The 24,500-nt window shown below is 36.1% G+C and overlaps 2 protein-coding genes across 2 annotated transcripts in view; one reads left to right on the top strand and one right to left on the bottom strand.

The window, feature by feature from the left end:
* LOC150093727 (mitochondrial glutamate carrier 1-like) overlaps window positions 1-1,565 on the bottom strand; it is a 158,300-nt gene extending 156,735 nt beyond the window's left edge. Inside the window, exon 1 of the mRNA XM_090412653.1 lies at window positions 1,145-1,565. Coding sequence (XP_090268779.1) covers window positions 1,145-1,167 — 23 coding nt within the window. The 5' untranslated portion in view covers window positions 1,168-1,565. The remainder of the gene's footprint in view (window positions 1-1,144) is intronic.
* A 119-nt stretch (window positions 1,566-1,684) lies between these two features.
* LOC150093726 (ADP-ribose glycohydrolase OARD1-like) lies at window positions 1,685-21,093 on the top strand. The gene is made up of 3 exons (XM_090413125.1): window positions 1,685-2,031; window positions 14,560-14,710; window positions 20,819-21,093. The coding sequence occupies exons 1-3, from the start codon at window positions 1,900-1,902 to the stop codon at window positions 21,091-21,093; spliced, it is 558 nt and encodes a 185-aa protein (XP_090269251.1). The 5' UTR covers window positions 1,685-1,899.
* The last annotated feature ends 3,407 nt before the right edge of the window (window positions 21,094-24,500 follow it).

Here is a 24,500-nt window from a genome sequence, read left to right as displayed (position 1 = left end):
GTTAGACTATAATAAATTTAGTTTAATCCTTTATCCAAGTGTATTTGTTTGCATACACTTGGATAATAATACTCTAACCAAAGCCGCGCTATCAAAATTTATACTGCCTTTCAACGAACATGCATCCGAATAGTTCACTCCGATACCTAACCTGAAATTCCGATGTTCTTATTTGCAGTGTGTGTGTGTGACAGGTCCCTTTCGAACCCTGGCAGCTATCTAGAATAAGAAACAGCAACGATAGAAGCTTCTTAAGGGTTACTGACTGACTGTTTACTGCCGTTCTTTTTATAATTCTATAGTTTAATTGTCGTAATTCTATTGATCGTGAAAATAAAAATCGTCATATTTAAATACTAATCAGCCAAGAATAGTGATTTTATAAAAAAATAATAAAATTTATAAACAATATAAATTACAGATCGGAAGTATTCATATAGTATAATTTAAAAAAAAATTCCTTTCAATATTATTATTATGTGACACCTCCAGGGAGTCCAAAGACTCATCGAGGGAGAGTGTGCCAACAGCATCGAATGATTCTTCCAACTACTAACCGCGTTCAAACTTGCTTACCTTTTTTCGTGAGATATTAATAGTAGAGACTCTACCAATCGACCAACCAATATTTCGAAACATAACTGGTCATTAGCCGGTCTTTCTAAAATAATAAAAAAGTACAATAAAACACGAAGTCACTTTTTTGTACATATTGAATTTAACCATGGATGTTTCTCGATGAGTTTTTGACTTCGAGTTAATGTTATAATAATAATAATATCTTCGCGGGTTTTAGATTTTTTTTTTTTTTAATGTAAGGGACGGAGGAAATAGAGACTTATGTACGCTATCGACTCCTCCCTAACCTTTAAAGCAAATTAAGTAATTTGTATAAGCGCAAAGATTAGCTATATAAACTGGTAGTGATTAATGATAAATATTTAAAATTAATAAATGTTTACTTAAAATATTCCAGTGTATACTAAAAAAACGGCTGTACAGTGACAAACAAATTAGATATTTGAACACAGAAGATGCAGCCATCTACAACACATTATTTAAGTATCATTTTAAAAAATATAATAAAATATTTTGTAAGAACATTATAAAAATAAGTAAAACTATTTCAAACAAATTTACTTACGGAAAATCAGACTTGCCACCCATTGCGGAGTATTGTAATCCTAGATTGTATGAGAAATTTCACCACTAAAAGTAAATGGAACCAGCAATTTAAAACAAGTTCTTAACGATGATTTACGGTTATGCTGACTTTTCTTGTGCAATTAATGCCGTCAAGATTTTTATGACGAGCAAATAAAATCATATAATAGATAATCGAGCATGGAATGATATCAAATCTCGCCGGGCAATAACATCACAACGCCTTGTACACTAGGAAAACTAAAAAATCTAATGCTGATCACTAACTGTATATTATTTTTGTATTCAGCGACGATAGCATGTGAAAAACCAGAGCCGCACAAAAAAACGTGTAAAATGAATACGATCTTATTTGAACCTCATCTGAAATGTTACTACATTTCAAAGATACACGAACTGCACAACCTCAAATACTCACCTATACTGAAACTGTTACCGTATTTTTAACAGCATGTATTCCTAGATGGCGCTGAAATCTAACTGTTCATTCATTTTGAGAGGACCAGAGCAACGTGTTAGATAGATGTAAAGGGCAACTGTTGGCTGTTTCGTATGCATTTCTTTAATTAGTAATATATAATTTTCATGACTACTGCACTTTTGTAATAGTTGCAGAATAAATCACTTGTATATCCGGATAGAACAATCCGTTTTCTGCCTGTCACTGGAAAGTCGATGAAAATATATACCATATATTAAGGAGTTAACATATTCATTTATAATATAGAATGTGTAATGGAAGTTGAAAGTGATAAATGTGCTGACAAACATTCCGATCAGACTTCACGAAGTAAAAATTTTCTGCAGAAGAAAAATGAAAGAATGAGCTGTTCATCTCATGATACTAATAAAAATGCCGAAACAAAGGTAATGGGCTCTAGTCATTCCCGCATGATTAAAAAAAAAAAAAAATCAGCTGTTCACTGCAAGATAAAAAGAAGTAGATTTACAAATAAATAAATAAATGAATATATGGGATAACTAATTTTATTATTTCAGTATTTGACTTCAGTTAATTTACTAAAAAAACATTCTTATCAGGGATAATCTCTGTTGGTTTGTTAATGTAGATGGTAATTTTGGAGCTGTAGAATAAGAAAGTATAAAGTGAAGAAATTGGGAAATGGAATGTAAAGAAAGATTCTTGCCATTCAGTAAAAATGCTTTCTCCAGTAATTACATTATCGTGGTAATCTCACCCACATATGAGAAACTTTTCTTTGGCACATTGAATTTTTCACAGATATCTGGTGAAAAATTCAATGGGCCAAATCTGGTGTTCTTTCAGTGGGCTCTTTGTGGAGGTCAGCAAAGAAAAAGAAAAAAATTAGTCCTTTACTATCCTAAAAGATTAAGGTAACTTCAGAAGGTGAAGACATAAAGGGTAATAATGCAGCATAAGATGAAGGGTAATAATTAGTTGCACAAGGAGTACAAAGAGCAGACTAGAAAGTAATTTGGTTAGTAAGGACAGCAAAAATGCAGTATGAGCTGAAATTCCAATCAGTCCAAGATAAATTACAGAGAATTCTTTCAATATGTGTCCTGGGTTGTGGTTAAGATATTGGGGAGGACCAGGATTCAGAATTGTGTTGATAATAATAGTATTTTCTGTGATGTATGAGTTTGTTAATGGGAGGTCATGTTTTAGCAATTTACTTATGTACTACAACAAGGTGTTACTGGTGGTGCATATACAGTAGTATACTTGGATTTGTCAAAGACCTTTGATAGAATGCTACACAATAAAGTGGTAACTAAACTGGAACAAATGGAATTGGTTAATAGAATAGTGACTGGGATAGGAGATCAGCTATTGGATAGGTATCATGGTTGTATATGGGAGGAGTGGTATCCCAAAAGTCCCCATGTTGGGGCGGGTAGTAGAATACCCCATCCACACTCCTGTGTATCGTAAGAGGCGATAAATGGAGACCCAGTCCCTGGGAGTATAGCTAGGTCCCCTTCGGGGATTGGGCAGAGGGCTAATCACCCCTCCCTGTAAAAATTATCTGATTACAGAAACTGCAAATCTGAATGAACAAATGCTCCTGGCAACAGACGTGGCTTGCGAGACCCCAGAAGATGGTTATCTAGCCTGGTCTGAAGTGGATAACATATATATGACACATAAAGGGGAAAGCCTTTCGGAATCCTTGTTGTTGAAAGAGTCACTTATGAAGCCACAAAAAATTTTAAAGATTGGATCATGGAATGTCAGAACACTGTACCAGGTAGGAAAAACTAGGCAGGTAACAAATGAAATGGACAATTACAAGTTAGACATTTTAGGCATCAGTGAACTCAGATGGACTAGTTTTGGTAGACTTATAACTAAAGACAACAAGACAATATTGTACTCTGGATCAGAGGAGAAACATGAAAAAGGAGTTGCGCTAACATTGAACCCAAAAGCCTGATGGAATGGGAACCAGTAAACGAGAGAATAATAAAAGCCAGGTTTTATTCCAAAATTATCAAACTTTCTGTTGTGCAGGTTTACGTACCTACTAATGATGCTGATGAAGAAATAAAAGAATCTTTTTATGAACAACTCCAAAAAGTAATAAATTCTATTCCAACACACGATATGATAATACTCATTGGCGATCTTAATGCAAAAGTGGGTAAAAGGTCGTGTAGAAGAAAAATCCTTAGGTTTTGAGACTTGTGGAGACCGAAATAAAAATGGCATGATGTTTGTATCCTTTTGTGAAATGAACAACTTTGTCATTGGAGGAAGTAAATTCAAGCATAAAGAAATACATAAATTGACTTTGATCGCACCGGACGGCAGCACAAGAAACCAAATTGATCATGTTGCTATCAATAGTAAATTCATAAGATCCATGTTTGATGTGAGAGTCAAACATGGTGCAGATGTTGGTTCTGACCACTTCTTATTAGTGACAAAATTGAAATTAAAACTTCAAAGTGTATTAAGAAAGAAAAGAAGTTCAAGAACTGCATTTGATATTGAAAAATTAAAGAAACAAGAGAAAAGTTTGCTTTGGAGATAAAGAACAGATTCAGTATATTAGAAATAGAGAATAATCAAGATGTAACAGTAGAAAACAAAGTAGAAGAATATTGGAAAAACTTCAGGAATACATATAATGAAGTTGCTGAAGATGTAATTGGTAAACAAAGAAAAAAGAAAAATAAAGAATAGTTAACTGCAGAAACTTGGAAGATCATTGAAGAGAGAAAAAAGATTAAATCATTAATGAACAATACAAATTCAGAACGATTATATAAGGCATAGCAATCATTATAATGAACTAAATAAAAACATAAAGAGAGCTGCAAGAGCCACAAGAGAAAATATATTGATGAATTAACAAAAGAAGCACAACATGCTGCATTAAATGGACAAATTAGACAACTTTATCAGATTATAAAACAAATTAGTGGTAACAAAAAAGCAATCCCTTCCTCCATTAGAGACAAATAAGGAAGGTTATTGACAATTGACTCCAAAATTGAAGCAAGATGGTGAGACTATTTTGAAGAAACTTTAAATGTAAAGGTAGATACAGGATCTCAACAGGCACAAAATATTACAACTAGTGTAACACCCACTTTGAACATTTTCGAAGTCGAGATTTCATTCAGCGAAGTCAAAGATGCCCTGAAGGCACTAAAATCTAACAAAGCATGTGGAAATGATAATATCAATGCCGAAATGTTAAAAGCTGATCCTGACACAACTACTGCCAAATTACAAAGGTTGTACAATGAAATATGGAAGACAGAAAAAATTCCTGAACAATGGAAAGAAGCAGTAATTATAAAAATCCCTAAAAAGGAGATCTGACTAAGTGTGAAAATTGGAGAGGAATAAGTTTGCTGTCAATTCCTGCAAAAGTTTTTACCAAAATTTAATTAATAGATTAAAAAAGGAAATCAGAAAATTTACTAAAAGAAGAACAGGCAGGTTTTCGAACTGGTTGCAGAACCATTCAACAAATATTCACTCTTAGAAATATAATCGAACAATGTATAGAATTTTAAGCCCCACTTTACCTTAACTTCATCGATTTCAGTGCATTCGACTCGGTAAATAGAGAGAAACTTTGGAAAATATTAGAAGAAGACGGAATACCTTATAAATTTATCAACATTATTGAGAATATGTATGATGGCAGCAAGTCTTGCGTGGAAGTAGATGGAAAACTTACAGACTTCTTTATCATTGAAACTGGAGTTAGGCAGGGTTGTGTGTTATCTGGTCTATTATTTATAATTTTAATTGATTGGATTATGAAAAACTCAATTAATCATCAAAAGAGAGAAATATGTTGGGACTTTACATCCACACTGGAAGACCTTGATTTTGCTGATGACATAGTGCTCCTGTCCTCCAAGTTAAGTGACTTACAGCTAAAAACTGATGTCTTTGCTCACTGTGCAGAAACTGTGGGTCTACATATACAAGAATATACATAAACAAGAAGAAAAACCAAGGTCATGCAAATAAATGAAAAATCAAATAAAGAAATTAAATTAAAAAATGAAACAATTGAAGATGTTGATACTTTTACATACCTTGGATCAGTAATAAATAAACAAGGTGACACTGACGAAGACGTTTTACAAAGAATTGCTAACGCACAAAATTGTTTCAGGTCATTAAACAAATTATAGAAAGCATCAAATATTACAGTTAAAGTGAAAATCAATGTCTATAAATCTATTTTGCGAGCAATACTGCTATATGGCTCTGAAACTTGGTTCTGAAACTTACCAAGGCACAAAGTAATAAATTGGACACTTTCCAAAACAAGTGTTTAAGAAAAATTTTAAAAATCTTCTGGCCAAATACAATTACTAACGAGGAACTTTTAAAGAAAACCTTCTCCAAGTCAATAGATGAAGAGATTCGCCTAAGAAGATGGAAATGGACCGGACATGTTCTTCGCATAGGGATAAACAGAATTCCCCAAGTAGCACTGAGTTGGGCTCCAGAAGGAAGACGCTCTAGAGGTTGTCCAAAATTAAGTTGGAGAAGAATGATGGAATCCGAAATGAAGGAGGCAAGATGGGCAAGTTTGGCAGAAGCAAGAGCAGCTGCGAAGGACAAGGGCAGATAGAAAACCAGTATTGCAGCCTTATGTGCCAGTAGGAACGGAAAGACTTGATGATGATGGTATCCCAAAAGAGGAAGGCCACCAGCAATGTACCACAGGGGTCTTTTGGGACCATTATTATTTAACTTGCATGTAATGATGAGAGTGGCTTAACCTCCATGGAGTTGCAAAACTCATTGCAATGGGATAACTGATTTTATCATTCCAGTATTTGAATTCAGTTAATTTATTAAAAAAAAAAAGTTCTTGTCAGTGATAGGCTCAATAGTTTTGTTAATGTAGATGGTTTAACTAGAGTTATTCAACTGTTTGCAGATGCTGCAAAGTTGAGAACTATAAGTAGAGCAAATGCAGGGGCATGCCGACCATATGTGCAATGCACACAGGCGCCAGGATAGTAAAGGTGCCAAAGAGGAGGAAATACTTTAAAAAAAACGTTTTTTTTAAGTGATTTTTTATTGGAAGGGGGGATAGGGGTGCCAACTAAAGTTATGCACACAGACACCAGACACTACTGGCATGCTACTAGGTATAGAGGTGCCAACTAAAGTTTTGCACACAGGCGCCAGGATAGTAAAGGTGCCAAAGAGAAGGAAATACTTAAAAAAAAACGTTTTTTTTAAGTGATTTTTTATTGGAAGGGGGGATAGGGGTGCCAACTAAAGTTATGCACACAGACACCAGACACTACTGGCATGCTACTAGGTATAGAGGTGCCAACTAAAGTTTTGCACACAGGCGCCAGGATAATAAAGGTGCCAAAGAGAAGGAAATACTTTAAAAAAAACTTTTTTTAAAGTGATTTTTTATTGGAAGGGGGGGGATAGGGGCGCCAACTAATGCACACAGGTGCCGGACACTACTGGCATGCTACTGGGTATAGGGGCGCCAACTAAAGTTATGCACAGGTGCCGGACACTACTGGCATGCTAGTGGGTATAGGGGCGCCAACTAAAGTTATGCACACAGGTGCCGGACACTACTGGCATGCTACTGGGTATAGGGGTGCCAACTAAAGTTTTGCGCACAGGCGCTGGACACTACTGGTGCACCCCTGAGAAAATGCTGTGGCCTTGCAGGAGGATCTGAATAGACTATACAAGTAGGATGCTAGTTTAATGTTGCAAAGTATAATCTTGAAATTTGGTAGGAAATGATGGGATGTAGAGTATACAGTTAATGAGGAAATTTTAAAGGAGGTGGAAGAGATGAGAGATCTGAGGGCAGTGGTGAACAAGGAGTTTAGGGGGTTATGCAGTGAAAATTGTGAATATTGACAACTGTGCACAGATCTAATCACTTGGTTTTCAGGTGGATAAGGATATTTTAGAGAGTAATATGTAATAATCCTGTAATATCCCTGGAATGTGGGATATTACTGAACAATGTAATATCCCACATTCCATGGACATTACATTGCTAAGTCAATGTAATGTCCATGGAATGTGGGATATGAAGTCAGATTAAAGATGCCAAGAAATTATATACTTGGTTTAATCCTTTATCCAAGTGTAAGCAAACAATGTTTGCTTACACTTGGAGGAGATGAAGACAGATCAAGGGAATACAATTTGCAGAGCCTTGCAATAGAAGGAGAGGGGATATTATTGAGACATATGAATTGGTGAGGAATTGTTACCAGATTAATGTGGAGGAGATTTTTCACAGAGAAGAGGAGATAAGGGTGGAACAAGAGGTCATTCCTAGAAGCCATATAAGGAAGATGTAAGTAAGGAGAGCAGTTGGTGAGTGGAATGCATTTACTGAGAGTGTAATAAGTGTGGAACTAAAAAGGACAGGAGCTGAAGGATCTTTCTCAGCCATAGCCAAGTTAGCCGATCTTGGGTTTTTCTCCCCAGTTTATCTGGGGTTTTTCATCCTGCAAGTAGACAAACTGGCCTTGAGAACTCAACACTTCTACAGACTTAGGATACACTGGGAGGCATAGGGCTAATCACCTTATCCTTGTGTACGGTTGTGGTTAAATGAATAGAAAACCCTCGACACCGCAAAGTAAATGGGGGGGAAGGAAGAAGTTCTGTTAAGGATTTTAAGATTCGGTATGATAAATATGTTGTCAGTTGAATGTACCTCCCATGATGAGTCTGCCAACTTGATGGAGGGTGCAATAATAATAATAATTATGCATGTTGAGATGGAAAAATTACAATCTCGGATATATTAAAAAAGTGGGGGAATAGCACACAGATGATCACTTGAATTTTGAAAAATACACTGAGAAATAGGGATAAGAAAGTTATTATACCTTTATATATGCTTTCATACAAGATTGTATTTAGACTACTCAGATTTGGTGGTAATGGAATTCTCTCTATAAGGATAGAGTGAAGGTTTGTGGGTTACAAACTTTGTTTTTATAGATAAAGCATAGAAGTTATTAAAAATGATTTTATAGGATAGAATGGAAAAGACTGTGTGGAAGATATATAAAGCTATTATATCTTGCATTTTGCAAAATTCAGATTAGAATAATCAAGGAACAATATCCGTGTATTGTTGCATGATGATTTTTAATATTTTAATACATGTACTAAAATGCATGTAAAAAATACTTGTGTTTTTTGTTTAAGTATATGTATTTTTATTTTACACATGCACTCATGTATAAAATACCATCCTCACACTCCTTCTAACCACACTCTTGTGTAACTTATAAAAGTAACTTCAGTTCAGTAACTTAATAGGGTGACCTGCCCTCATCTCTCTCTCTCTGTACTCATCATGTATTAAAAATTTGTTTTGTGTCAATCTTATAGAATCTCTTTAGTAACTTATAAGTTTTTATCATGTCCTCTCTTTTCTATCTGTCAACTTAACTTGTACCCCCATATATCAATCTATCCTCATAGGAAGCCTTCCACAGACTCGCCAACATCTTGGTCACTTTTCTCCAGATCCTCTCCACCACCACCACCTCATCTCCAGGTGACCAAATTTGTACACAGTAGTCAAGGTAACAATATTAAGTAAGTTACAATGTACACTATATATTAATTAGAAAAACTTTTAATTATTATTTTCAGTATTTCAACAAAGTCAAATTGCCATCATAGGGGAACAGTGAACAAATTGATACATACACACAGATATAAGGTAAGTATGACCAAAGCAGAATAACAAAGGCAAGTTTAAAGTCCTAATTAGTGCCTCTAGCAGGCTGGGATGGGTGATCTTTGCTGCTGGGCTGAAGTTCTAAGGATGAGTGTGAAACCACTTCAAATCTGAGAAGATTTTAAGTGGTTTCATACAACCAAATTTCTTCAGATTTGAGTACTTTCTTAAGGTTGAGGCAGCTTCTAGGAAAAGTCTTTCAAATTTTAATTTGTTCTGGTGGGATAAGGTGGCCTTTTTCCATTGTATCTTGTGGTGGGTGTCTAGTGGTAGAAGATTAGTAATCCCTGAGTGGTTGTGGAACCAGATATAGTCTTTGTGCTTGGTAATTCTGCTGTTGGTTGTAATAGGGCTGTTTATAACTGCATGATACCCAGTAGACAACTGGCAGGTCCAGGGACTGTGGCTGGTCTTTGAGAGAGCAGATAAGGGATGCCAGTTTTTTATATGGTTTGTAAGTGGTTACTAACCTGAGAAACTAACAAAAATACTAAAAAGATACAATCTGTAACTGCTTACTGACCACATAAAAAATTGGCCTCACTTATCTGCTCTCTCAAAGACCAGTCATAGTCCCTAGACCTGCCAGGTGTTTACCAGGTACTGTTCAGTTGTCAACTGTCCTACTACAGCCAAACAAACAGGACAGCCACTCAGGGCTTGCTGATCATGCCTTGGACACCCACCTCAAGATAAGATGGAAAAGGACACCTTACTCCACTAAGCAAATTTAAGTATGAAAGACCTTTCCTATAATCTGCCTCAGCATTAAGAAACCACCCAAATTTGAACAAATTTGTGACTTATTTTTAACGGTATTAACAACACCAAACAATTTTATCAAAAGGATGTTTTATTAATTGCTTATATTTCGCTGAATTTCAAATCAGCATCATCAGAGCACAACACAAACTCCAGCATCAAACTATAGGCCTATCTGTGTGTCAGGTGTTGTGGTTAAGTTGTTGGAGAAGCTTGTGAGAACTAGGATCCAGAGTTGGGTAGACAACAATGGTATAATCTTTGATGGACAGCATGGATTTGCTAAAGGGAGGTCATGTTTTAGTAATCTACTTACTTATTACAATAAAGTGACTGCTTCCTTGGACAGAGGAGAAGGATACACAGTAATATACTTGGATTTCGCAAAAGCTATTGATAGAGTACCTCATGATAAGTTAACAGTCAAACTAGAGCAGATGGGGTTGGATATTAGATTAGTGCATTGGATTGGAGACTGGCTATCTGATAGGTATCAACAAGTTGTGTATGGGGGTGCGATATCCAGGAAAAGGAAAGTCACTAGTGGAGTGCCTCAGGGGTCTGTTTTAGGGCCATTACTATTTAACTTGTATATTAATGATATTGGAGAAGATTTGGATGGAGATATTCAGTTGTTTGCAGATGATGCAAAGTTGGGACGAACCATAAAGAGTAGCGAAGATGTTGTGGCCTTGCAAGAAGACTTGAATAAATTGAGTGATTGGGCACGGAAATGGGGATATGAGTTCAATGTTGCAAAATGTAAGGTTTTAAAATTTGGAAAACAAAGATTGGATGCAGAATTTATGCTTGGTGAGAATATATTGTTGGAGGTAGAGGAAATAAGAGATCTGGGGGTGATAGTGGATAAGGATCTAAAATTTAGGGGACCCATTGCCAAAATTGTGAAGACATCACAAAGGCTTCTGGGAATGATGCGGAGGACACTGACATGTAGAAGTAGGGAGATTCTTGTTCCGTTGTATAAGGCTTTGATTAGGCCACACATGGACTATTGTGCCCAGATTTGGTCACCGGGTTTTCAGAAGGATGAAGAGATGTTGGAAAGGGTCCAAAGGTGACCGACTAAGGTAGTTTCTGACCTCTGGAATGTAGAGTATGAGGAAAGATTGAGAAGATGTAATTTGCAGAGTCTGGTGGAGAGGAGAAAGAGGGGAGATATGATAGAGACCTACAAGTTGGTAAGGGGTTGTTATAAGATCAATGGTGGAGAAGTTCTACAGAGAATAGTGGGAGATCAGGGGAGAACCAGAGGTCATCCCTAGAAACTGTATAAAGAGGGTGTGAGTAGGGGAGTGAGAAGCAGGTTTTTTTCGTGCAGAGTTGTGAATGATTGGAATGCCTTGCCTGAGAGTGTGGTGTCTGCAAGGAGTTTGAGTGTGTTTAAGGCCCGGTATGATGAGATGTGTGTGTGTGTGTGATAAAAGGACCTCCCAGATGAGTCTTTGACTCCATGAGGTCTTGGGGTAATAATAATAATAATAAACTTGTATGCTTGGCTATGTGAAACTATTTCAAACCTGGGAAGCACTCATCCTTAGAACTTCATCCCAACAGCACCAGTAACATCATGCCAACCCACTAGGGGACACTATTTAGATATGTCTTTGTTTTCTTCTTGGTCATACTTACCTTCATGTAGTGCGATGATGGCAATTTGATTTGACAAATTTGGTTATATGAAACTACCTCAAATCTGGTAAGCATTTGTCCTTAGAACTTCATCCTGACAGCCAATAACATCATGCCAGCCCACTAGAGGACACTATTTAGATATGTCTTTGTTGTTCTTTTTGGTCATACTTACCTTCATGTAGTGCTTGTATATGTGTATCAGTTTGTCCCCCTGATGATGGCAATTTGATTTGACAAATTTGAACAAATTTGGTTATATGAAACTACCTCAAATCTGGTAAGCACTTGTCCTTAGAACTTCATCCCGACAGCCAATAACATCATGCCAGCCCACTAGAGGACACTATTTAGGACTTTAGACATGCCTTTGTTCTTCTTGGTCATACTTATCTTCATGTAGTGCTTGTATGCATGTATCAGTTTGTTCACCGTTCACTGAGAATGGCAATTTTATTTGCCAAAATACTGGAAATATTAATTAAAAGTTTTTCTAATCGATATATAGTGTACGCTATGACTTAAGTAATGTCATCATGAATGGCCAATGTGTAATTCTTACAACCAGAGTCAAGATCCAGATATATCAGAGTTTTATAAAGAGGGATGTTTTTACTTGTTACTGTTTTGCAACATCCAAGTAATTCTTTGGAGCTATTTTGCCAACATTTGCAATATGCCCTCTGAACTTCAGTTCTCTGTCCCACCCCAAATTCCTGGCCTCATCAATTTCCTGCAATCCATTGCCATCAATGTAATACACAGTATGTAATCTTTTCATCCTGAAATGAATAACGTTACATTTAGCCATGTTAAACTAACAACCGTTATCCTTTGTCAATTTATTTGAATCATTCTGCAGTATCTCAACATTACTTTTATTAAGTATTATCTTGTCTAGTTTTGCATTATCAGCAAACAACTGCATATCCTCCCCCCCAAATCATTCTCTGTATTCACTAATATACAAATTAATGTGCAGAGAAAGAGAGGATATAGCCTAGCTCTCCCCCCCCCCCCTCCATCAAGCCAACTTCTTTATTATAGAAACATTTGATGAGAAAGTTTTAAACTCCATTTCACATGCTATGATGGATCATTTACTCCATGGAGAGGTACCAAGAAAATAATAATATTAAAATCCTTCTGATGACATATCCTTGTTTATGCCTCTCTCACAGTTACTAGTAAATCACTGATATGTTCTTACAAATCATTCACAATATTCACAAATCATTCACAATATTTGTGAATGATTTGTGAATATTGTGAATGATTTCAAAGGATGAAATCACAGAATTCAAAGGATAATTTTATTTATCATTGTCATTTTCATAGACATTGCTCTCTTATATAATAGCTCTCAGACAATCATTCTTCTCTTTGTATAACCTGCTAGACATTGTTAAGTCTATTTATACTCATTTTCTAGAATCAGTATATATCAGCAGTAACCACACATACTAGCCACTTTTAGAATTAGAAACTTTTATTTAATACCATGTTCGATTTCCTTTAGCCTGAATTACATGCATATGTGATTTGGCATAGATTCCACAAGGTGTTAGATTGCATCTACATCATACCAGGTATTCACCAGACAGTCCTTGAACCAGCCCAGATTTCACAGGAGATTTTGTTCCTGGATCTGTTTTTCTCACATGTTCCATACATTCTCAATGGGTTCAGATTTGGGCTTTGTGGTGGCCATGGAAGATGGTGGAAGTTGTTCAGTGATCACTGAACCACTATTGAACAATTCTAGCATGATAGACAATAGCATTGTTGTCCATGAAACAACTGTCACCTGCTGGATAAAAAGCCAACATTGCAGGATGGACTTGATCAGTAACAATAGCAAATATTTCATTCTGGAGGACCCCTTACCTTCCAGTAATATCAGGGGAGCCATTCGGTACCAACAGAACTTGCCCCACACTATGACACTACCTCCAGAACCTTCTTGTGTTTGCAAGGCAAGCTGGATTCGTTGTTTCATGGGGCTCCCATCAAACTCTCTGCCTACTGTTGGTACAAAACAAGGTGTACCATGACTTGTCAGACCATGTGATTTTCTTCCAGTATCCAGTTACTGACACCACTGTAGATGAATGTTCTGGTTCTTTGCAGAAATCAGTGGTTTCTGTATAGGCACGTAACTGCCATTGCCGATCCTCTTCAATTCCCTGTACATAGTTCGGTGAGATATAGGTTGGGAACAGCCTTCATTAAATGCTTTAGCTAACTGCTTCACATAGGAAATTCTATTTGTCTGTACAAACCCTTTCAGACAATGATGATCCATTCCTGGCAGACTGTCTTAGGACTTAAGTTATGCCTTTTAAACAAGCAGTGTTTTTTTTTTTCTTTTTTCCCCACTGATTAAACACCTAGGATATCTCATCTTTTGAGGAACAAGCCATCTCTGCTGTTTTCAAAATTATGGTGGCATTCAGATGGGTCCACCACAATAAGCCCTTTATTGAACTCTGAAAGATTCTTTGTTTTTTTTTCCATTGTGATCAACACTATTGATGATTACCAACTAGAAGCATTCTTAAATAGTTGCGTAGACCACGTGGTGATGCACATGCATCTGCATAAAGGATTTCTAATTCAGTGGCCAGTATCTGTACAATTCTTCAGTAATGCTACTGTAAAGGTATCAGAAAAAAAAAACATCATTATGCATGCAATTTTTTATGACAGGAATATTTGTAACTTAACAGTATACAAAATTCTTCTGTTTTTCTTCCAGTTCATATATAGTGAAAAACATGGAGATTTATTTTCTTGTCCACCTCATTTTGCTTTAACCCACTGTATTAGTGAAGACTGTAAAATGGGAAAAGGTATTGCTTTGATGTTTAAGAAAAAGTTTGGAGGAGTTGCTGAGTTAATAAAACAAGGTATGCATTTTTTTCTTTCTTATAATTAATAAGCAATATGTATAAAAGGAGAGAGAGGAAACCTTCACCATTTTTAGCAGTCAGTACCAACTTATAGTTGGTATTGACTACTAAACTGTTGCTGCTCGACTTTGTATCTTCTATAAAGGTTTCCTAAGCTCCTTCAAATCCCAGCAAACAGATCTGAATATACAGTCATTCAGATGTGGTCTGGTATTAGAGCATTATACAATGGGACCAGCCACCCTCTTTATTCTATACCACTACTCAACTGCTGTGCAACTTCTGCTAGTTAGTGACTATCTAGTTTTCCTGTAATTCTTGGGTTGCTTCACCACCTTGTAATCTGTCTGCTGAACTTCAAATTTCTATCCACTTCCTCTAGTGCAGTTATGTTAGTTGAGTGCATAGCCTTCCATCTGTGGATCCCAAAGTTCAGAACCTTAAATGTCTATTTAACTGGTTAAACTGCTGTCTTTCACTTCTCTCGTGAGATTGCTTGATAAAAAAAAAAAATAAAATAAATAAAAAAGTGCTATAGTCATCAGATCCCTTTATCTAAAAATTCATAGACTTTTAGGTAGGGATTCTACTATTGCATTTCTGTTTGATCTCCATTCTGGCACATTTCATAATGTTATACTTGGGAAGTTTAACATCTCAGAAATTCATCTTGTGATTACTTATATAGTATGACATCTAGTATACAACTTGTATACTTTCAAAGTCCTTAAGCTCTGCTCATTTTAGTTCATATTAGTCATGACATCTCTCTTATATGTGTGTGTGTGTGTATGTATATATATATATACACAAACACATACACACAGAGGCCACAATTTGCTGAAGGAAACATTCATGCTTCAACAGCTAGTACATAATCCTTACTTTAGTGCAATTTTTAAGGTCAGTTAGACTTAAACATTATATTAAAATAATTGTTGTTGTTGTTATTATTGTCTGAGACCTCCAGGAAGCCAAGGAGACTCATCGAGAGAGGCTATAAATCACCCAAACCAGTTGTCATACCTTCAGCAAATTGTGAAGTTTATAGACCTCTATCATACCCCCCCTCTCTCTCTCTCTCTGTCTGTCTCTCTCTCTCTCTCTCCTATTAACTAGAGTCTGTAATCCACATATTTGCAATCTGTGCTTAATCTAAATTTCATAATCTGGATATACTCTTGGTAACTTTTCTTTGCACCCTTTCTACAGCTTCTTTATTCCCTTGGAACCTGGGGATAAAGGTTTGCAGATTTGGTCTCCCAGACCAAATCTGCAAATCCAGGTGCAGTCTTATCAAGACCTTATAAAGAGGCAAAATGACTTCCTTATCCTTACATGTCAAGATTCACTTCAACATTGCAATTATCCTCTGAGTTCTATTTGCAACTTTTGCTGGGATCTTTGAACTTCAAATTCCTATCCACCAAGATCCCTAGCCTTATCAGTTTCTTATGAGATTTCCAGTGCCATAATATGCCGCTGGAAATCTCATCACACTAAAGTACATAACTTGACACAAACATTAAACCGATAGCCATTTTCATTTGCTCAAATTTCCAGCCTATTCAGTTCAGATTGTAAGTACAGATATTCCATCTATCCACTCTTTGCATCATCTGCAAACAATTGCACATCTCCTGTTATACCCTTCCTAATGTCATTTATGCATAGATTGAACAACAATGGTCACCTTAAAATCTGGCAGATTTACACCCACCTTATACCACTTTTTGATATCTGTGTGTCAACCATTAACTGATCCAAGTCAAGAGTTTATATTCCAATCCCATATTCTCCAGTTTATGCATCTTCACTACCACACCAGAGATACTGATAAGTTGGTAGTTAGACAAATCAGTTTTTGCACCATCCTTGTGCAATGGAACTATCATACATTCTTTCCATTCCTGCAATATCATTCCTGAGCTGAGACTCAAGTTATACAAACATGTGAAAAGTGAAGCCAGTTTTGCTGAACATTGCTTTCGCAAATGTGCTGATATTCCGTCTATCCCTATTGACAAATTCTTATCCAGGTTATTCAACAGCTCTTTGACCTCATTTTCATGCACCTCTAACTCTTCATCCAATGTAGCAGTAGCACTGTGCACCATGTTACATACATTCTGGTTGATATATCTTAGCAAAGTGAGTCTCATTAATTGAATAATCTCATTAGCTTGACACTAGAGTATCATCTACATTCAGTAAAGTTATTCTTTCACATTCATTCTTTCTTTTGCTTGCAGTATAACGATAAAATTCTTTTGAATTTCCTTTATTTAGCCTGCATAGCCAATTTCTTTTCATACTCCAGTTTAGTTTTCTGTACAATACTTGTTACTTTTCTGGCCTGTGTTTTATATATTTCATAACTCCTCTCACTTTTATTCTCATGCTATTCTTTCCACATCTTCTTCTTGTGGATCTCTTGCTTAATAAGATTGCACATCCATTTCACTCCCAACTTATTTATTCTTTGAACACTAGGGATACATTCAGATACCATCTCATTTAAGCACTTTTTTCAAGATTCCCATGCATTGCTAACAATTTTCCATTCAGTAACTGATACCATGTGACCAAAGATGGTATTCTCCTAAGTCGATCATAATTTCTAACTTTGTAGTTCAGCATGTAACCGGTTCTTATGGGAACATGGATATAATTAGATACTTCCCAAGAAAGCACAGTATGATCACTGTCACCAACTGGTGGTAAAATAGTCATATTCTTAACAGAGGCCCTTTCTGATGCTATGAAAATCTAACACTCTTTGATCTTGAGTCCCTTCTTTCACATGCTGCTTACGAAAGTTTTCTCTTCATTTTTATCATGAGATTTCTCTTCTACCCAATGAATGTTTGGATAATTAAAGTCACCCATAATAATCACTTATTTAGCCCATAAGGCTTTAAGTTATTAGCTGTATTTCAAAATGTCTCTGGAAAAGAATGCATTTAGGTTTGAGATAGCTTTCTTTCAAGCTCTGTGACCCCTGCAATAGCCGTTTACTGTGACTTAGCAGGAGTTGCTCAAGGGTCTCATGAAGCTCTGAATCATGGAAAAGGCTCCATTGCAGCCCTACGTTAATTTCTACTACTAGAGTTGCTAGAACTGTGCAAAGTATTTCAACAGTACATCGTGGTAAAAGACATTAATTGAAAAAGAGTAAATATTGGTGCATGCCATGTGGTTTGACCTATCATGCTTGTGCCCATGAAAGTAGCAGTTTCAAATGTTACACTGGAATAAATATACGGTGTAATATATCATGATGGGCAAAATTCAAATGCTATGCACCGGTACAACCAGGAATGAATTTGCCCACATCAAAAGTTTTAGAAGACAGGCCTTGGTTTAGATGATGAAGGTAGTTGCGGTTGGTGGAGATGGAGTGTTGTAGAATAGGTGCCCTCCCTCGATGAGTCTTTGGACTCCCTGGAGGTGTTAATTAATAATAATAATAATAATAATAATATGTGGTGGTCGGCAGTAGATGGCATTGGTGTAGATGATGAAGGTAGTTGTGATTGGTGGAGATGGAGAGTTGTAGAGTAGGTGCCCTCCCTTGATGAGTCTTTGGACTCCCTGGAGGTGTTAAGTAGTAGATAATAATAATAATAATAATAATGCACTTTGGCAACTACACAAACAGCTTCATACCAAAAATAATACAGAAATAGACACAGTAGTCTACATCTTGTACATCACTGTAGCTGCTCAATGTTTTTTACTCTAACCAAGAAGGCCATGTAAGAAAATCATGCCCATATATCCTCAAGATTGAGAAATCAGCTGATAGTACCACTAGTGCTAATGGATTATAAAACCAGAAACCTGAAAAACTAACTAAAAAAAACATTCCCAGAAAATAACAAACCCTTCAAATATTCCATCAAATATTGAGGATTTAAAATTGGTGACTATCATCAAATATCTGCCTTTGCTGGTAGTACCTGACAATGATAGTCTTAGAAAAAAGGAAATAGACAAATAACAAAATCACGAGCTAAATAATGAAGTGGAACAAGAAAATAATAGTACAATAAATAGCATTGTAGAACTTTACCAACATCAATCCTGAATCCTCAGATGATGGAGAAGAAACTGAAAATGCATGCGTGCGTGCGCGCACACACACACACACACACACACACACACACACACACACACACACACACACACACACACACACATATGCACCTAAAGTATTTTCAGGCAAATACTTCAGGTGCAACTGAAGTATTTGCCTGAGGCAACTCGTGGTAAAGGTGGAGTAAACTCTGATCACTTACCTTAGTATCTCCCGTAATGCAAAGCACATCTCCTTGCAGACATGTATGATGTTATGCATTAAGGGAATGGCCACTACCCAGACGAGTTTCGACCTTTATTGAGGTCTCATCAATAGGAGCCAGACCCTCGGGTGGTGATGCCAAGGTTGAAGTAATGCAGAACTTATAATTTTTAGCTATATGAGTTGCCACAAGGTGCTTTGACCTTATTAAATAAAAATCTCAGGAAGAGAGAGAGAGATGTAGAAAGTTTTTTACCATGGGTATACTATAGGTTAAAGATACCAAGCAATTTTATAAACTTGGTTTTAATCCTTTTTTTTTGTTATGTCTTTAATTATAATGCCCAAATATTTAAAGAAACACAATAAACACGATAAGCACTATGAACACTCTACTAGTGGCGCAAACTGCATATAAACAACAGTGGAACTGTGCCACGGACAGTGGCACATTATGCTAATAGCTCGCATCTCACTATAACGTGCATATGCTTGCGTGCATAGCAATATCACACTGTGGTAAACACAGTGCTGCTAGCGTCCTTCACCCTCCTAAGTGCTACAAGATGGATTTTTATTATTTTTTATACAAAATAAGAGAATTGTATAGGACTGTTGATGATAAAATTAAATATTACAAGCAAATATAAATAAATTAATAAATATATTTATATATATTGAGAAAATTCGGGGTGCTGCAGTTTCGCAGTGCCTATGCATGAGCTGCCCCTACTACCAATTATATATTTGGTTTAATCCTTTATCCAAGTGTAAGCAAACAAAGTTTGTACCTGAAGTATTTTCAGGACTGGAGAAACTCGTGGTAAAGGTGGTATAAGTTCTCATCACTTGCCTTAGTATTGAGTTGCCCCTGAAAATACTTCAGACACTTGGATAAAGGATTAAATTTAAATTTAATCCTTTATCCAAGTGATTGCTTACACTTGGATAAAGGATTAAACCAAATATATAATTGGTAGCATAGCCAAGTGAAAAAACTTCCATCAACTTATCATGGATGATTTCGGGTTTTCTTTGATGAAATAACACACTTTTTGGATGTTAACTTCACTTAGTCCAGTTTTTGGACGCCCAGCTTTTAATCGTCCTCAAGTGTCTCACGACCACTTTGAACTCGCAAACTTGAATATAGGGTAAGCATTCATCACTGTATGCTTTTTGAAGCATTTGATGCATTTTGGTAAAACTTTTATCAAGTTTAACACAAAAGTCAGTCGCAGCTCTCTGTTTGAAACTCATTTTCTGACCATTCCTCAGGACACACTGTCATTCTTGGCACTATAACTCAGCTTCTAATGAAACAAATGTCATAAATAGTTGACATAACATTAATGAAGGTTTGCCACTTTCGACAACGAAAAGATACAACAAGTGGCGCCACTAGTTTTTTCTATTTTCCAAAAGTTTCGTTTTTTGGACAGAGAGTGTATAGTTTTAGTCTGCACACATTATTGTACTCCATTACACATTTTTACTATAAATTAAATGTGTTGGGATACCTTAGTTATTTTGTTAAGCACAAAGCTAATTGCTTGATAAAAATTTTTATCAATAAATATACACTCTCCTGGACTGCATGCTATTTGCTCTTTCTTAATATTCTATTTGATTTTCTGTAGTGCTACCAGTTTTAGTTTATAAGCATCATGACTTTTGAAAAAAAAAATATATGCATTTAAAACTCTTATCTGTTTTAAATGATGATGCACTTCAGAACATTCTAGAATTTAAAGTTTAAATTTACATTTAAAAAAAATAAAAATGAAATTTTTTCACTACAGGAAAGAAAACAGGCCAAGTAGCAATTCTTAAAAGAAACCAGCACTATGTTTACTATTTAGTAACAAAACAAAAATATTGGCAAAAGCCAACATACAGTTCTTTGCATAACTCCTTACATTCTATGAAGAAACATATGATAGCAGAATCTGTACGCCACCTGGCTATGCCTAAAATAGGCTGTGGACTTGATGGCTTGCGATGGGAGAAGGTATCCAATTTGATACAAGAAGTATTTCAAGATACAGGCATAGAAATAACAGTATATGTTTTATAAATTTGATTCATTGTAAGAAAAAATATCTGATATTTAAATGTAAATATATCATTTTGCAACAGAATTTGTTAGTTTTCATTTAAAGATACATCTGTTTGAAAGAATTGTTTTAGATCAGTATTAAATTACCTGTAGCTGTATTTTTCTCCTAATATTAATCTATATTTTTTCTTGATAAAGAATGTTTGTTTCATGTCTTATTTTCACTTTGAAATTGTATATATCTAGTTTATAATATTCTGCATAAATAATTTCATTACAGATAGAGATACTACATATATTCCTTTTGAGAATGTCATAATATATACAGGGTGTTCGGGATAAATTTGACAGTTTCGTAAGGAAAAAGAAAATCTTCTTTGTATCTATTAAATTTAATGAATTGACAAAAAAACATTACAGGCAGAGTTAATTACAATACTATCAACAAGATTTACTCAAAATAACCACCATTAGCATCGATCACAGCTTCAATTCTTCTTCGGAACCTCGAACAAGCTGATGCTACAGTCTCCCTGGGAAGGGCAGCAAAAACTGTTTTAATTTTATCCATTAACTGGGCTTTTATATTACTGGAAGTGCGATTGGTGTCTTTTTCAACTGCGCCCCATACAAAATAATCCATGGGGTTAAGGTCTGGGGAGTTTGGAGGCCAAACATTTGGACTGGTGAAGTCGTAGAAATTTTCAGACAACCATTTTTGACTTTTCCCAGAGGTGTGGCAAGGGGCCGAATCCTGCTGCCATACATACGGCCTACCATTGCCTACCCTTGTTATCCAGGGCTTGACTACAGTTAGTAACTCCACGAACAAAGCCCGAATTCCAATGCCAGGGTTCTTCAACACCTGTTCCTGCAGATTTGCGAGGAATTCTGCTGTACGAACGCAATCAGATCGTCTGCTAGGGATCTTTCTTCTTGCTACATCCTCGTAGTCACCATTGCAAGTCTCTAGTTCATGCCTGATTGTTTTTACTGTATTCAGGGAGCATTGGGCAGCAGTCGTAATATCCTTATTTTGATGGCGGGCACGAATCATTATGATACAAGTTATTCTCTTCCATGATTCAGGTGGGTTCCAGCTATCCATCCTTTCTGACATCTTGTATGTGAATGAAGAAGGGTCCAAACTTTTAAATGAAGAGAAGTGTGTGTTAATACATGTAACTTACGGAAAAATATAATTAATTATAAATATGTCAAATTTATCCCGAACACCCTGTATATATATCAGTTTCCGGTTTTTATAATTTTTGTGGTTCACAATTGGAAGAAAAAAAGCCAAAAAAAAAGTAAATTGTCTACTGTAAATTTTTAAAATACTATATATACACAATAAACAGCTGCGTGTAATTTTAAGAGAGAGTCGGATATATTTTAATGGTCTGTTTTTAAACAAGTGGAACTGGTATATGTCACTCATCCATGAAAGGCTGTAAACTTATATTAGTATTGCAGGTAGGCTGAAGGTTAGATAATCTGGGAATTCTGTTTTACTAACTCAGCATACTTTTAAGTCATTTTAGACCTTTAATAAGCCAGCAGTGGACTCATACTAGAGATGGAAATTATCTACCACTTAATGAATGACATGCACACACATCCATATCATAGTGGAATTTGAATCCATAGCCTATAGACTGGAAAGTGGGGATATTATATATTTACTCAACTGCTTATATAATAGATACTTGCTAATCCTACTCAGCAAATAGAAGTCTACACTTTCTTTTCTTTGCATAGCAAAGTATTATGAGTTGATATTAATTGCATTGGAGAAGGAGGTAGTAGATGAATTTCATCACCTGGTGTTGACAATTGCCCTGTGTATTGGAGGCCTGAAGTGGTAAAGTATTTGCTTTCTAGAGCAGGATATACTAAGGCTTTTCTAATGTTTAGCACACCCACTGTACTAATACATATGTACTATAGGCTAATGGCTGTTTGCTGGTGAGATTCACATTATAAAAAATAAATAAATGAAATAATGAAAAACGTTGATTATCCAGTTCTGATAACACCATAGACAGAAAGATGTAGACAGATACACAGTATAACTACTGTATGATACCATCTCACAGGAAATAAAAATTTTGATGATATTACAGTTGACTTTTGCTTCACTATAACCCACTAAATACTTTATGGTGGGTACCAGATTTAGTGATTTTTCTTTAGTACAGCATTGTGCCTATACCTTTCAGATTCTGACTGGGCCCAATAGTATTCCAGAGGAGCAGCTTCCCAACAGTATCTGCTATCCATTGGAATGGAGACAGCTGACTATAGAGCTTACTTATTTACTTGATCATTTTGACATATTTGAGGCAGAGCAGTGTAGGCTGGGTAGGAACAGACCTATCCTTTTGGTTTAATTTAATTTAGGTAAAATTTAGTTTAATCATTTATCCAAGTGTGAGCAAACAAAGTTTGCGCCTGAAAGTATCTTCAGGACTAGGGTAAGGTGGTACAACACCGGGAAACTCGTTGCAAAGGTGGAGCAAGCCAACATCACTCCTATCTCAGTATCTCCGATAATGCAAAACACATCTCCATGCGGATATGTATAATGTTATGCATTAAGGGAAGGGCCACTACCCAGACTAGTTTCAACCTTTATTGAGGTCTCTTCAGTGGGAGCCAGGCCCAAGTGGAGTTACCAGGCAGAAGCATTAGCAAGGACATCTCTACCTATAGGAGTTGCCAAACGGTGTGCCACCTTTTTATTAAATTACTCTGGATTTAGAGAAAGATGTTGAAAGTTTATTTTTCACTTGGTTAGACTATAATAAATTTAGTTTAATCCTTTATCCAACTGTGAGCAAACAAAGTTTGCGCCTGAAAGTATCTTCAGGACTGGGGTGAGGTGGTACAACACCGGGCAACTCGTTGCAAAGGTGGAGCAAGCCAACATCACTCCTATCTCAGTATCTCCGATAATGCAAAACACATCTCCTTGCGGATATGTATAATGTTATGCATTAAGGGAAGGGCCACTACCCAGACTAGTTTAGGTTTTACAGACTCAATAAAGGTCGAAACTAGTCTGGGTAGTGGCCCTTCCCTTAATGCATAACATTATACATATCTGCAAGGAGATGTATACCCCAGTCCTGAAGATACTTTCAGGCGCAAACTTTGCTCACACTTGGATAAAGGATTAAACTAAATTTATCAATGATCCCAGTAAGTACTAAATCATACTTACCGGGTGCAAAATTAAGGATGTAAGTGAGAGTATTAGAGAGCAAAAACAGAGAGTGAAAGAATTAATAATTGTGGCGGGTACGAATGAATTGAAAGGTGATAAATTTTTTTATGAGAGAGGACTTGAAAGTATTGTTAAAGGTAGTGAAAGAAAAGAGTGACAGAGTTAGAATCGTTAGTCTGTTGCCACGGTATGACAA

Source organism: Typopeltis vanoorti, chromosome 23, assembly GCF_054136105.1.
Source record: "Typopeltis vanoorti isolate ZY-2024b chromosome 23, IOZ_Tvanoo_1.0, whole genome shotgun sequence".
NCBI lineage: Eukaryota > Metazoa > Arthropoda > Arachnida > Uropygi > Thelyphonidae > Typopeltis > Typopeltis vanoorti.
The sequence above is the reverse complement of the archived record's forward strand: the minus strand, read 5'-3'. Positions and strand labels throughout refer to the sequence as shown.

Excerpts from the sequence above, each read along its gene's own strand:
- LOC150093726 (XM_090413125.1), top strand. The coding sequence starts at position 1,900 with ATGGAAGTTGAAAGTGATAAATGTGCTGACAAACATTCCGATCAGACT. Across the intron at positions 2,032-14,559 it reads ATAAAAATGCCGAAACAAAG|TTCATATATAGTGAAAAACA; the intron begins GTAATGGGCTCT and ends TTTTTCTTCCAG. Across the intron at positions 14,711-20,818 it reads TGCTGAGTTAATAAAACAAG|GAAAGAAAACAGGCCAAGTA; the intron begins GTATGCATTTTT and ends TTTTCACTACAG.